Source organism: Podarcis erhardii (genome assembly GCF_964252035.2).
Source record: "Podarcis erhardii genome assembly, chromosome: 7".
Classification (NCBI taxonomy): domain Eukaryota; kingdom Metazoa; phylum Chordata; class Lepidosauria; order Squamata; family Lacertidae; genus Podarcis; species Podarcis erhardii.
This window is the reverse complement of record NC_138511.1, coordinates 2,332,940-2,345,085: the sequence shown is the minus strand read 5'-3', so window position 1 is coordinate 2,345,085 and position 12,146 is coordinate 2,332,940. Positions and strand designations below refer to the sequence as shown.

The 12,146-nt window shown below is 49.6% G+C and overlaps 1 protein-coding gene across 7 annotated transcripts in view; it reads left to right on the top strand.

The window, feature by feature from the left end:
* Positions 1-12,146, top strand: part of ANK1 (ankyrin 1) — a 221,804-nt gene that overhangs the window by 196,794 nt on the left and 12,864 nt on the right. For all 7 annotated transcript variants that reach the window (XM_081869997.1, XM_081869998.1, XM_081870002.1 and 4 more), the window contains 4 exons: positions 2,056-2,202; positions 8,999-9,388; positions 9,484-9,556; positions 11,132-11,381. In XM_081869997.1, the coding sequence (XP_081726123.1) occupies positions 2,056-2,202; positions 8,999-9,388; positions 9,484-9,556; positions 11,132-11,381 (860 nt within the window). The remainder of the gene's footprint in view (positions 1-2,055; positions 2,203-8,998; positions 9,389-9,483; positions 9,557-11,131; positions 11,382-12,146) is intronic.

The following is a 12,146-nucleotide window of genomic DNA, read 5'->3' as shown; positions in this document are numbered from 1 at the left end:
CACATTCGATACATGGCATTCCTTCACCCTCACCCATCAAAACATTGAATGCATCGCACATTGGAGCAGCTGGCCATGCCGGACCCCCCTCAGGCCTGCTCTTTCCTGGTCTGGGCCAGCAGTGAGGGGGGGCAATGCTCCTCATTTGTGCATGGCTAGTCTCCCTAAAGGTACATTCTTGGGGATCTTCTGCCAGCATTCATTTCCTCCCTGGTTGTGAGGAGGGTTACTTTTTCTTCCTTGAAAAGTACCTAGAGTTGAAAGGAAGTCAAAAGAAGGACAGTCTTTCCTACATCCTCTTCCAGCTCTACATGCTTTTCAAGGCGCAAATTCATTCCACCGGATCCAAATATTATGTGGACAAGTGAAGCCTGTTTCGTGGAGTTTCATGAAAACACAAATAAACCTCGTGGGATTTGGTGACACTTTCTGCAGAGGAATACAGGCGAGCTATTCAGAACAAAAAGCGAAACTCATTATAAATAGCAACATCACAGAGGAATGCAATATAAGGAAGGGAACCAGGCAAGGATGCCCCTTGTCTCCATTATTTTAGTATTGGAAATCCTGAATAAAAAGAGAAGAGAAGAAGGGAAGATAAGAGGTATAGTGTTGGGGGGAAATCTTATAAACTCAAAGCCTTTGCTGATGACCTGATAAAAATGACAGAGAACCCAAAGGAAAGTCTATTGAGAACACTAGAGTTGATAAATGAATTTGGGAGAGTGGCGGGTTTTAAACTTAACACAAAGAAAATCAAATTATTGGTAAAAAAAATATGGATGTGCAAGGGAAAAAACGAATTACAAGTTATATGCGGCCTGGAAATTAGCAAAAAAGTGAAATATCTGGGTATATGGTTCACAGCTAAGAATATCAATTTATTCTAGGATAACTATGTTAACACTTGGAAGGAAACCAAAAACAAACTGGAAATTTGGAGCAGGCTAAATATCTCTTTGGGGGGAAGAATTTCCACAATAAAGATGAGCATACTCCCAAAAATGATTTTCTTGTTTCAGTCCATTCCGGTGATAGGGATGGCAGGCTGCTTCAAAGATTGGCAGAAGGATATATCAAGATTTATCCGGAATGGGGGAAAACCTAGAATTAAACATAAATTATTGATTGATATAAGAGAAAGAGGAGGATATAAGAGAAAGAGGAGGATTTGTACTATCAAATTGTTTAGATCTAGGGTAAACATTTGCTGGAAATGCAAGGAGGCTGAAGGCACATGAATCCACATGTGGTGGAACTGTAAAAAGATTAGATAGTTCTGGGAAATGATTTATAGCGAGCTGAAGAAAATGTTCAAATGTTCCTTCCCTAAAAAGCCGGAAGCCTTCCTGCTAGGAATTATGGGTAATAAAATTCCCAAAAAGTTTAGGAGAGTCTTTATGTATGTTACAGTTGCTGCCAGAATGTTAATTGTAAAAGGCTGGAATGGAGAAGATATCCCATTCAAATCAGACTGGCAAAATAAACTGAGAGAGTATGCTGAACTAACGAGACTATCAGCAAGGTTACGAGACGTTACAGATGAAAAATTTAACAGAGAGTGGGACATATATAGTGTTTGTGTAAAGGAACATTATCAAAATATTAATCCGTTGACAGGTATTGACTGAACTTCTGTGGGTGAATAGGATAATAGAATACTTAAAGTAAGCCAAACAATGTGGAGAAAATAAAGTGAGTGTGCATCCAAGAAATAGAATCTGGGAATATATTGGAAGATGGGAGGTCACGTTGAAATCAATTGCAAAATGGTGTAAAAAGCAAATAATTGAGGAACGAACGACTGTAATTTTTATTTTTATTTTTACTTTTTATGCTGTCTTCAACATCTAATGATCATTTTTGTTATACAATTTTCAATTAATAAAGCATGGGGGGAGGGGAGAAAAGAAGAAGAAGCAGCAGCAGCAGCCGCCGCCTCCTGCACGTGCTGGACAACCTGTTCCTGCTGCATTCCATGATAGATGGTTGCAAAAATGAATCCCCTGCTGTCACGTCTGGCTGATATGTCTCCTTCCTCTTCTCCTTTGGCAGTGGAAAACCTGTACACGGCTCTGCGCAACATAGACCGCAGTGAGATCATCAACATGCTGGAAGGCTCCTCCCGGCAAAGTCGTAGCCTGAAGGGAGACAAACGCTACTCCAATCGGGATTACTCCCTGTCGCCCTCCCAGATGAATGGTGAGTGCCGGCCCAGATCCTGCCGCACCAGATCCTTGCCTGGTGTCTCTTGTGAACCCGGAGTCATGTGCCCAGGCTTAGGCTTGCGCAGGTCTTTTCAGTGTGACTGCCCCTCCCTCCCCCTCCCTCTGGATTTCTGCTGCCCCCTTTAGCCCATTTTGTGGTCCCTGAGATCAACCAGCTACCTGCCTGCTAAAAACCCCTCTTGGCTGGCAGCTTCCTTCCCCTTTGGCCCCAGCTAGAACCAGCCAACTCTAAGCTCACACCCTGGTGGGGTGGAATAAATCCACAGACCCCCAGGGAATGCCGTGGTGCTGGGGCACGCTGGGTGGCTTTGGGCAAGGGAGGCAAGAGCATAGCTGGGAGGGCCAGCGAGGGCCACAGCCGGGAGTGAGGACACATCCACATTTCCACTGGTCTCCTAGTTTTCAGTTTGCCCCACCTCTTTCCTTGGGAAAACCCACTCTTTATCACTGAAGCAGAACAAACACCCATCCATGGGAAACCCATTCAGTGAGGAGGAGGAGCTTTTCCTGGGGGGAAGCAGCGAGACAAGCGGAAGGGTGGATGAGCCCAGGGTCCTGGAGTCCAAGGGGCAAAGTGGCTGTGGTGCCATGTGCCCCGCTGCATACAGAGGGCGCTGGTGGTCCATAAAGTGAATAGCGGGGGGGGGGGGTCCAGACTGGGACCCTGGCATTAGGAAGCGGCTTTTGCAGAAAGATAGGCGGTAGGAATGCAGACTTGTGGCAATGCAGGGGGGAGGGGTAAGGAGCACACCTTCTGCGGTGCACAGAGATAGGAAAACCTGTGTAGATCCAGAGAGAGGCTGCCCTGAGAGAGGGAATCTGAGGTTGGTGCAGAGAGAGAAAGAGGCCCTGCAATGGTGCAGCGCAAAAGGCCTCTAGGGATCAGGCCTTGGGTTGGCGCAAGGTGTGCCTGGAGATGGGTGCAGAGAGGTTCTGGGCTTTGAAGCCTGGACCCTGGGCTCCAGCTATCAGTTAGACGCATTGCGCATCAGGAAGAGGGTGTGGGCTGGTGTGGCTTAGTGGGCCCTGGGAGCCAGATCAGCAGCCAACCCTGTGGTCAAGAGTGCTGCGCACGGGGGTTCAGAGGTGTGCGCACTCATTCCCTCCCCCCCTCCCCATCCCAGTTCAATCTGCGTGCTTCCACATGCTATCAGCCTGAGTTGGCTGGCCAGTTGGCGCCTATCCTGACCGTTGTCCTCCGTCTTGGTCCTGACCTCTCTCCTCTTCCTCCTTTTTCTCCTCCACTGCCTGTCTCCACTGTTTCTCTCTCTTTCTCTCTCTCTCATTTGACCTGAGCCATCCGTCCGAGAGCTTTTGCCCTGCTGATGAATGCATGCTGTGCCTGGCCGGACCTGGCAGCCATGCCAGGCTGAATGTTGCCACTTTGCCCTTTGCTGCTACCCGCCCTCCCTTCCTGGCTTCCCTTCCTTGCCCAACGGCTGCTAGCAGAGCCTGGGGAAATGGGAAGGGCTTCCCTTCAGCCTGCTGATCCCAAAGCCCCCCTGGGCAGCTTGACTCTCCCAAAGGTCAACCCCCCACCCCACCCCCGCACGGCTGAGCAGGCAAAGTCCAGGCGCAGCAACTGTGGAAAAGCTGCATGGAGCAAGAGTCCCCCTCACACACACACGGCACACCTGCAGGAGGCCTTTGCTCCCCTGATTCCCCTGCCACCGGGTGAAGCAATTGCCCTTCCCCTTGCTCTTTATCCATAATTACACAGCACTATCAATAAGCGACATGGTGCTTTATAGAGCTTCGCTAATAAATAGGTCTTGGTCCCCAAGGAACTTGCAGCCTAAATGTCAATAGTGGGGGAGGCAAAGAAGAGAACGGGGTGGGAGATCAGTCTGGCAAGGAGTGAACATGAGTAGATTAAAGCTACAAGGGCTCTTCAGAATCCAAAAACTCACCTTTCCTATGAAGTCTCAGAGTAAGTCCTTTAATCCTCATGCCCAACTGTAGCCAGGTGTAAGTAAGGGGGGCTACAAATGCTCTCCAGCACCCCTGGTTCTCCTTGACTCCTCCCTTCCCTGCTGAGATACACTGAGGTGCGTCTCACACTTTTCCCAGGCTTCTTGGCAGCTGCTGTGGCCCAGATGCCCACTGTGGGTGCCTCTGTCCCTCTTGCAAAATTGCAGCAGGTGGGTGGTTCATTCCTTGGCTGCCTGAAATCTGGTGGGGGCATCTGGGAGCAGCAGCTGCCCAAGGGCTGCCCAAGGTCAAGAGCAACTGTAGGGAGCCAGTGGAAACTCTGGGTGCATTGTACTAGGATATGCATTTCTTGCACATTCCTTGGTTGGAGAACAGCCTTGGTAAAATAAGAGAGGTGTCCATTTCAGAGAATGCTTCTGTCTCCATTCCCATATTGTTTTGGAAATGGAATTTCTCCTCATCCTTTGTGGGTTTTGTGCACTGTGTGATTTTGGAGCAAACCTTCCCATTTTGGCTCAGCGAACCCATGCATGCTTAAGATGAAACTGCAGAAGCACCAGCTTCCAAAGGAGAAGAGGGGGCAACATAATGTGGTGCATGATGTCGCACGTGTGACATCAGGGCATCGGAGGAGCCGGGGTGGAGCCAAGTGCGGCAGCACCTTCAATGGCCACCGGCCAGGGGCTGCTTCCTCGCTCCTTCCCCTCCACTGCAGGACGAGGAGTTGGCCACTGAAGCCTCACCGTCTGTAGCCTCCTCTGCCACTTTTGAACATAGGGGAAACCCCTCCCCAAAAACATTGGGGGGCCCAAAAGGGCTTGGCCCCTAGGAGATGGGGTCCTTTTCACAGACCAAGCTGCCCATGTACTTCTGTACTTCTGAGGTGGCCCAAGAGCTCTTTCTTCCCTTCAACCCTTTAAATGCTTTGAGCTGGAGAAGGGAGCATGTCAGTGCCCGCTGGGTGCAAATGAGCCAGCAGAAGGCCGGCACGTTGTATTTATTTACTCCATAAAATGGATGTACCACTGGGTTTTAAGGGGGGGGGAGACTTAAAGCAGTTTTTTTAAAAAGCAATTCAATTTTAAATAGAAACAGTTTAAAACAGGTATCATTAGAAATTATTCAAAATCATTAAAATCATTCAAAAGCTAAAAATGCAGCTTCTACAGGTCTGGACAGGGTTGCAGAAGCAGAAAGGTTTTTAGCAGGCGCTGAAAATAATATGGCAAAAGTGTCTGCCTGATGTCAATAGGCAGGGAGTTGCAAAGTTTGGATGCTGCCAGATCAAAATATAGATTTCTTATGAATGCTGGACAGTGTGACTCCTTTTGATGCCTGAACAGGAAAATTCAAATCATCAAATTGTAGAGTTGGAAGGGACCACAAGGGTCATCTAGTCTAACCCCCTGCAATGCAGGGATCTTTTGCCCAACGTAGAGCTCACACCATGACCCCAAGTTTAAGACGGAGCCATCCATGACACCCACCTCCAGGCACACATATTTAAGGCACATGGGGCACAACTTACTGGGAATTTCCCTGCCGCATGCCCCATAGGAACTGTGCCCCACAGATCCAGTTGCCTCCCCCTCTGCCACCTTTTGCAGCACTGAGTGACAGCAGGACCCCAAAAGAACAGCACCAAAAGTACTATGGCAAAGAGGACTCTAGTCCACGGAAGCCTAGAAGAGCCCATGTGGTGTTCTGCAGCTACTTCAGCACACCTTAATTAAGGGGGGAGTCTTTAAAATGCCCCAAAACTCTTTGTTGGCTTTGGGCTTTGGGCTACAGTGGAACATGTGAGCCAAAGCACCCTGTTTTCGGAGCTGGTAATTTTGCACTTGGGGACCTGATCCCGGAAGCCTCTCCTGTCTGTGCACTTACGTTCAGAGCCATAGGCAACCTGGCTTAGCAGCACTTGTCCCGCCGAGTCCTTCTTCTTTCCGAGTGCAAAGTGTGGGAACATGTGGGAGAGTTGCTCTCCTCCACACCAAATTCCCAGAGAGAGAGAGGCATTGCAGGTGAAGCTGCTTTGAACCAACAGCAAAGGGGTAAGAGTATAATTATAGTACCTAAGATCTTCAGGGAATGCTTTTGAGTTGCTTAGATTCTTTACAGCCGTTTTCCCCAATCCCTGAAGTACAAGACTGGTTGCAGCTACTCAGTGTTGAGAGAAGTTCCTTTTGCATATGGTCAGAGGCATATTTTCTCTACCTTTGAGCCCCAGTCTCAAAAACCTGGTTCCCTCTCTGGCTTAAATGACAGTCATTTTGAAGAGAAATGAAAGTGAGGTTTGAAAGAGACTCTGCTTCCCACAGCATTTACACACATTTTATTTTGTCTGGCTGCTGGCTCTGATCAAACAGGTATTTAAACAATACCCAAACACTCATGTGGAGCTAAGTCAGTTAGTGGCATATTTGTTCCACAGGGCTTGACTGTTAAACCAGGCTGAGAACTGTGGCACTGAGAGGGGAAGATGACCCTGCTAATAACTCTTGGCTCCTTTAGGAAACTATAGCTCCCAGAATTATTTGAAGGAAGCCATGGCTGTTTAATGTGGTGCTTTCATAGAATCATGGAATCGTAGAGTTGGAAGGGACCCTGGGGGTCATCTAGTTCAACCGCCTGCAATGCAGGGATCTCAGCTAAAGAATCCATGTCAGATGGCCATCCAGCCTCTGCTTAAAAACCTCCAAGGAAGGAGAGCCCGCAACCTTCCAAGGGAGACCGTTCCACTGTTGAACAGCTCTTACTGTCAGAAAGTTCCTCCTGGAGTTTAGTTGGGATCTCCTTTCTTCTAACTTGAAGCCATAGGTTTGAGTCCTAACCCTCCAGAGCGGGAGAAAACAAGCTTTCAGTGTATGGTATGAATGTGGCCTTAGTTGCACAACAGATTGTGCAATTTGTGGCACGGCAGGCTTCTGCTAGTGCAACTGTTGTCTTGAGTTCCTGTGTTGTGCAATATTAAAACTGACTCTTCCACTTGTGCAAAAGACCTTGTGCTGGTGGACAGAGGTGACTGGATAGAACCCTCAGTTTCCAGATGCAGGAGTGGGATAAATGTGTTCTCCTCTTTCAAATCACCTCCAACTCCCCCAAAGGGCAATTGTCAGTCTTCAGCTGTCTCTTCATACCCAAGGCCAAGATGGTGCTCTCTCTCATTCCATGTAGCCAAGCTTATTAAACTGACCGCTGAATCTTTCCACAACACTGGGGTTTGGACAGCAGCTTTCTCTGCATTTGAGGGGAGGGAGTTAGCATAGGGCTAGGGCTGCCATATTTCAAACAGTGAAAAGGTTTTAGCTTTTCTCTCTTTTTTTGAACATCGGCAAAAATGGCACTGCCGGCATGGTCTGCCATATGTCTGGATTTTCCAGGACGTTTTACTGATTTCCACCCACACACTGCAGCTGATGGCACACCTTGGGACTCTCTCACACATTCCATTCTCCAGGATCTTGGCACCGCTCCCTCACTTGGTTTAATAGTAGGGCCGGCCCTGATTTCATCTGCCTTATAGGGGGAGGCCAGTTCTTTGAAGCTGTGGGTTCTTGGAAAGGAGTGAGTGCCTCCCTTCACTTTTTGTGAACAGGAGAGAATCAAAAACCAAATGAAAGAAAACAGCTTTCAGTGAAACAAAACATATAGATAATCCCTAAGTCTTTAATATTAAAATGAAATTTTTTAGTAGACCAGCACATTTCAAGTCAAAAAACTATGCTTTGGAGAGTGACAGAAAGTGAAAGCAGTTCAAAAAATGAACGAAAGATTGTTTTCTATTTCATTGTTGCCTCTCATATATAAAGGCAATCAATATGTTTGATATATATAAAATAGGAGGACATGTTGAGGTGCTACATTCTGGACTCTTTATGTTACTATTAAAGACTTGAAGGGAGTTTTCGTACATAAGGCATCAAGGTTTGATGTTTTATTGTGTTTTTAATATCCCATTGGAAGTCGCCCAGAGTGGCTGGGGAGGCCTGGCCAGATGGGCAGGGTTTCAGTAATAAATTATTATTATATTATCATGACAAGGTGTTTGTCTTGTTTGTTTCTAACTTCTGCTGAAATAGAATTTATAATGCAATTGCACAAAAAGGCTTGTTTGAGTTACAAGTCCCTCTCCTGATCTTCATGTTTGATACTGATGACTAATCAGTCATTTGCAAAAACTGAGTGAAGGAGAGAGAAAGGCATCAGTGGTACTTGAGCCTTATGTACGGTAGTGCTTGGCTTGGTGACATTTGTTTCCTGATCAGGTTTTCTTTTTAACACTCCCCACTGCCCCATTTCTGCTCTCCTTTACGCCTGACAAGGGACCCTACATTATTCTCTGGGAAACCAGTGCTAGGGGGACACCCCAGGAGGCAGCTGAGGGCAAGGGCTCCAGGGCCCACCAGAAACACGGCATGGTGCAGGGCGGGGCAGGGAACCTTTGGCCTGCCCAGCAAAGCTGGACTCCAGCTCCCATCAGTCCCAGCCAACATCATGGCCAGAAGTCCAGGATGATGGGAGCTGTAGCTCAGCAACATCTGGGAGGCTACAGGTTAGCTGCCCTGGCATCGGTAAAGACATGGGGCCTTTGCTTCCCGTTTCCATTTGAAATCTGCCATTTGGGTGGCAGCCCATCTTTGGGGGCGCTCTCTCCACCTGCCCACCCCCAATGGTTTAGCTGGCTTTGCTCACCGCCCCAATGGCTGTGTTCTCTTGGACCGATGCGCGTTGGCGCACAAAGTGTGACCCCCCCCCGCATGCCCCGACGGCTAGAGGTTGCGTGTCCTGCCCTGCGCCCTGCAGCACCTTAGCCTGTCGCCCTCTGTCTGCCCATGCAGGTTATGCTTCGTTGCAGGACGAGCTGCTCTCCCCCGCCTCCCTGCATTACTCACTGCCTTCCCCGCTGCGCGCTGACCAGTACTGGAGCGAGGTGGCCGTCATGGATGCCGTCCCCATGGCCGCCAGCGAGCAGGACGCCCTCATGGAGATGTCCGACATGCAGGTGTGGTCCTCGGGGCTGACGCCCTCGCTGGTGACTGCCGAAGACTCCTCGCTGGAGTGCAGCAAGGCCGAGGACTCGGACGCCACGAGCGAAGGCCGGTTCCCGGGGCAGCTCCTGGAGGACGCGCATGGCCCCGACCCGCTGGGCTCCATGGACCTGGTGGAGGACGACACAGTGGACTCAGACGCCATGAATGGCCTGATGGACATGCTAGAGCAGGAGGAAGGTCAGAGGTCAGAGGGGAGGAGGCCAGGTGGCGAGCGCCAGGGGGGCCTCTGGGCGGGAAGCCGGGTTCCCACAGTAAAGTCTCTCTCGTTTCAGGCCAGCAGAGGGTGCAGGCCCGCATCACCGAGTCACCTACTGTCAGTCGGGTCATCGACAAGGGCAAAGAGAGGTAATGCACTCCCCGCTTGCAGGGATGCCAGCCATGGGGAATCTCCCGTGTGAGTCTCTGGAGGCAGCAGCAGGATGGATGGCAGCCAACAGACAGAGGTTGAACGTTTCTGGGGGACAGGCTGGTGTGGGGGACTCCCTGGTCCTAAATGGGGTAACTGTGCCCCTGAAGGATCAAGTGCACATTCTGACAGTCATTTTGGACTCACAGCTGTCCATGGAGGTGCAGGTCAATTCTCTGTCCAGGGCAGCTGTCTGCCAGCTCCATCTGGTATGCAGGCTGAGATCCTACATGCCCACAGACTGTCACCAGAGTGGTTCATTCTCTGGCTATCTCCCACCTAGACTACTGCAATGCACTCTACATGGGGCTACCTTTGAAGGTGACCCAGAAGCTACAACTAATCCAGAATGTGGCAGCTAAACTGGTGACTGGGAGTTGCCATCGGGACCATATAACAGTGGTCCTAAAGGAGCTATACTGGCTCCCAGTATGTTTCCCAGCACAGTTCAAACTGTTGGTGCTGACCTTTAAAGCCCTAAACAGCCTTGGCCCTGTATACCTGAAGGAGCATCTCCACCCCCTTCACTCAGGCCGGACACACTGAGGTCCAGCCCTGAGGGCCTTCTGGCAGTTCTCACATTGCAAGAAATGAGGTTACAGAGAACCAGGCAGAGGGCCTTCTCGGTAGTGGCGCCTGCCCTGTAGAACAGCCTCCCTTCAGATGTCATGGAGATAAACAACTATTTGACTTTTAGAAGACATCTGAAAGCAGCCCTGTATTGGCTGTATTTTTAATGATTGATGTTTAATTATGCTTTTTTATGTGTTGGAAGCTGTTCAGAGTGGCTGGGGCAACCCTATCACATGGGCTGGATACAAATAATAAATGTATTGTTTTTAGGTTCAATTACCTGTATCTCCCCTCAAAACACACCTCGCCTAACACAGGAAAGGCCTGGAGATCTGCTGCCAGTCAGAGGAGACCAGAGGCTGTTAGATCCATGGGCACCACTGGATTTTTGAACTTTACTCTGGGTGCCAACCCATCTGGTCACTCCTTTGCTAACGGGAACCCATTGGGTGGCTAGTTTGAAAGGCCCCCTGCATAGAGAGCATTGCAGCAGTCACTCCAAGCAAGGGGTTACTAGGATATGAGAGACAGGAGTCACCCCTCTGTTCTGCAGATTATTTGTCCTTTACTGGGTGCGTGCATTGGGGGACAGGCTCAGGAATGGGGTCCATTCTGCAGTTAAATGTGGCCTGTGGTGCTGGGCATCGCTGTCTGCGTAGACAGTACTGCGCCAGGTGAACCAATCAAAGCGCAGGGTTTGTTTGGAGTGAATCACACAGTGTTTGATTTTTAGGTGTTAACTACGAACCCTGGTTGGGTGTATCAATTACTCAGTTTGGGTGGATAGTACAAAATGTGGGGTTCACAGTACAGTTTAGTGATGGTCCCATAAAGCTGTCTTGACTCCGTATGAGGCAGCCCTGTGCTTCGCCTCCCTTGGCTTGCCTGCATTTCCACGTGAGCAGAGCTGGTGAGCCTGTGCTTCTCTCCTTGCTCCCTAGGCTGGGCAACTGGGCCGTGGAGAGCACCTTCATCTCCAGTCTGTCAGACCTGCCCAAGGGGGTGTCCTTGAGCCCCCCAGCGCTGCGGCAGTCGGTGCCCTACAGAGTGCGGGGCCGGGAGAGGGAGAGGCCGGATCACACCCGGATGGACTCCTCGGAGGAGAGGGAGTGGGGGCTCCAGCCTGGGAGGCGGCAGGGCCTGGCTAAGTGGCTGGAGGAAGCTGACAGCAGCATATTTGGACAACCACAGGTAGGAGAGTGCAACATTCCCTCGCGATTCCCATCCAGACAAAGCAGCCCCTGATCAGTCCGTAGAGGCAAAAGAATAAACAAAGTCAAGGCCCTAGATAAGCATCGTGGGCGGGATTCACCAAAGGAGCTCCACCTTCACCAGCCCTGCGTAAGGACTTCCACTTGCACAACAGAGAATGGGCTGGGGGAGGGGATGGGAGAACCCTCAGAACAACATGTGGAACAAGCATCACAGCATGAGATTAAATTTCACCTCATGTATATCTGTAGCACAGATATGAAAAGATTTTAAAGCTTTACAAACAAAACAAGGCTATACAAGAATATTTAAACTATATACACTGCTGAAATGGAGGCACTCTAGGGAATATTGCATCAGTGTATTCTGAAATATCTATCTTTGCTGACGGAATGCATCGTTCAAATGCTGGTGGCACTGGAGCCATGAAATGTAAAGATACAACACGCCCAAAGCTTGATATCCTGAAGGTGAAGGCTGACTTAATTTATTATTTTGCATCTTTCACAGTCACCATCCCCACCTACGAGCCCCAGCACAGGGACCTAGAGCAAGGGGGGGGACGGAACAGGAAATAAGGAACTTGCCTTCTGCAGAGCCAGACTATGGATTCCCCAGCTCAGCATCGTCTTCTCTGAAAGGCAGCAGCTCTCCAGAGGGTTGCAAGCAGGGAGTCTCTCCCAGCTCTACCTGGAGATGGTGGGGTGGAACCTGGGATTTCTGCCCTGGAACTGCAGGAGGTGT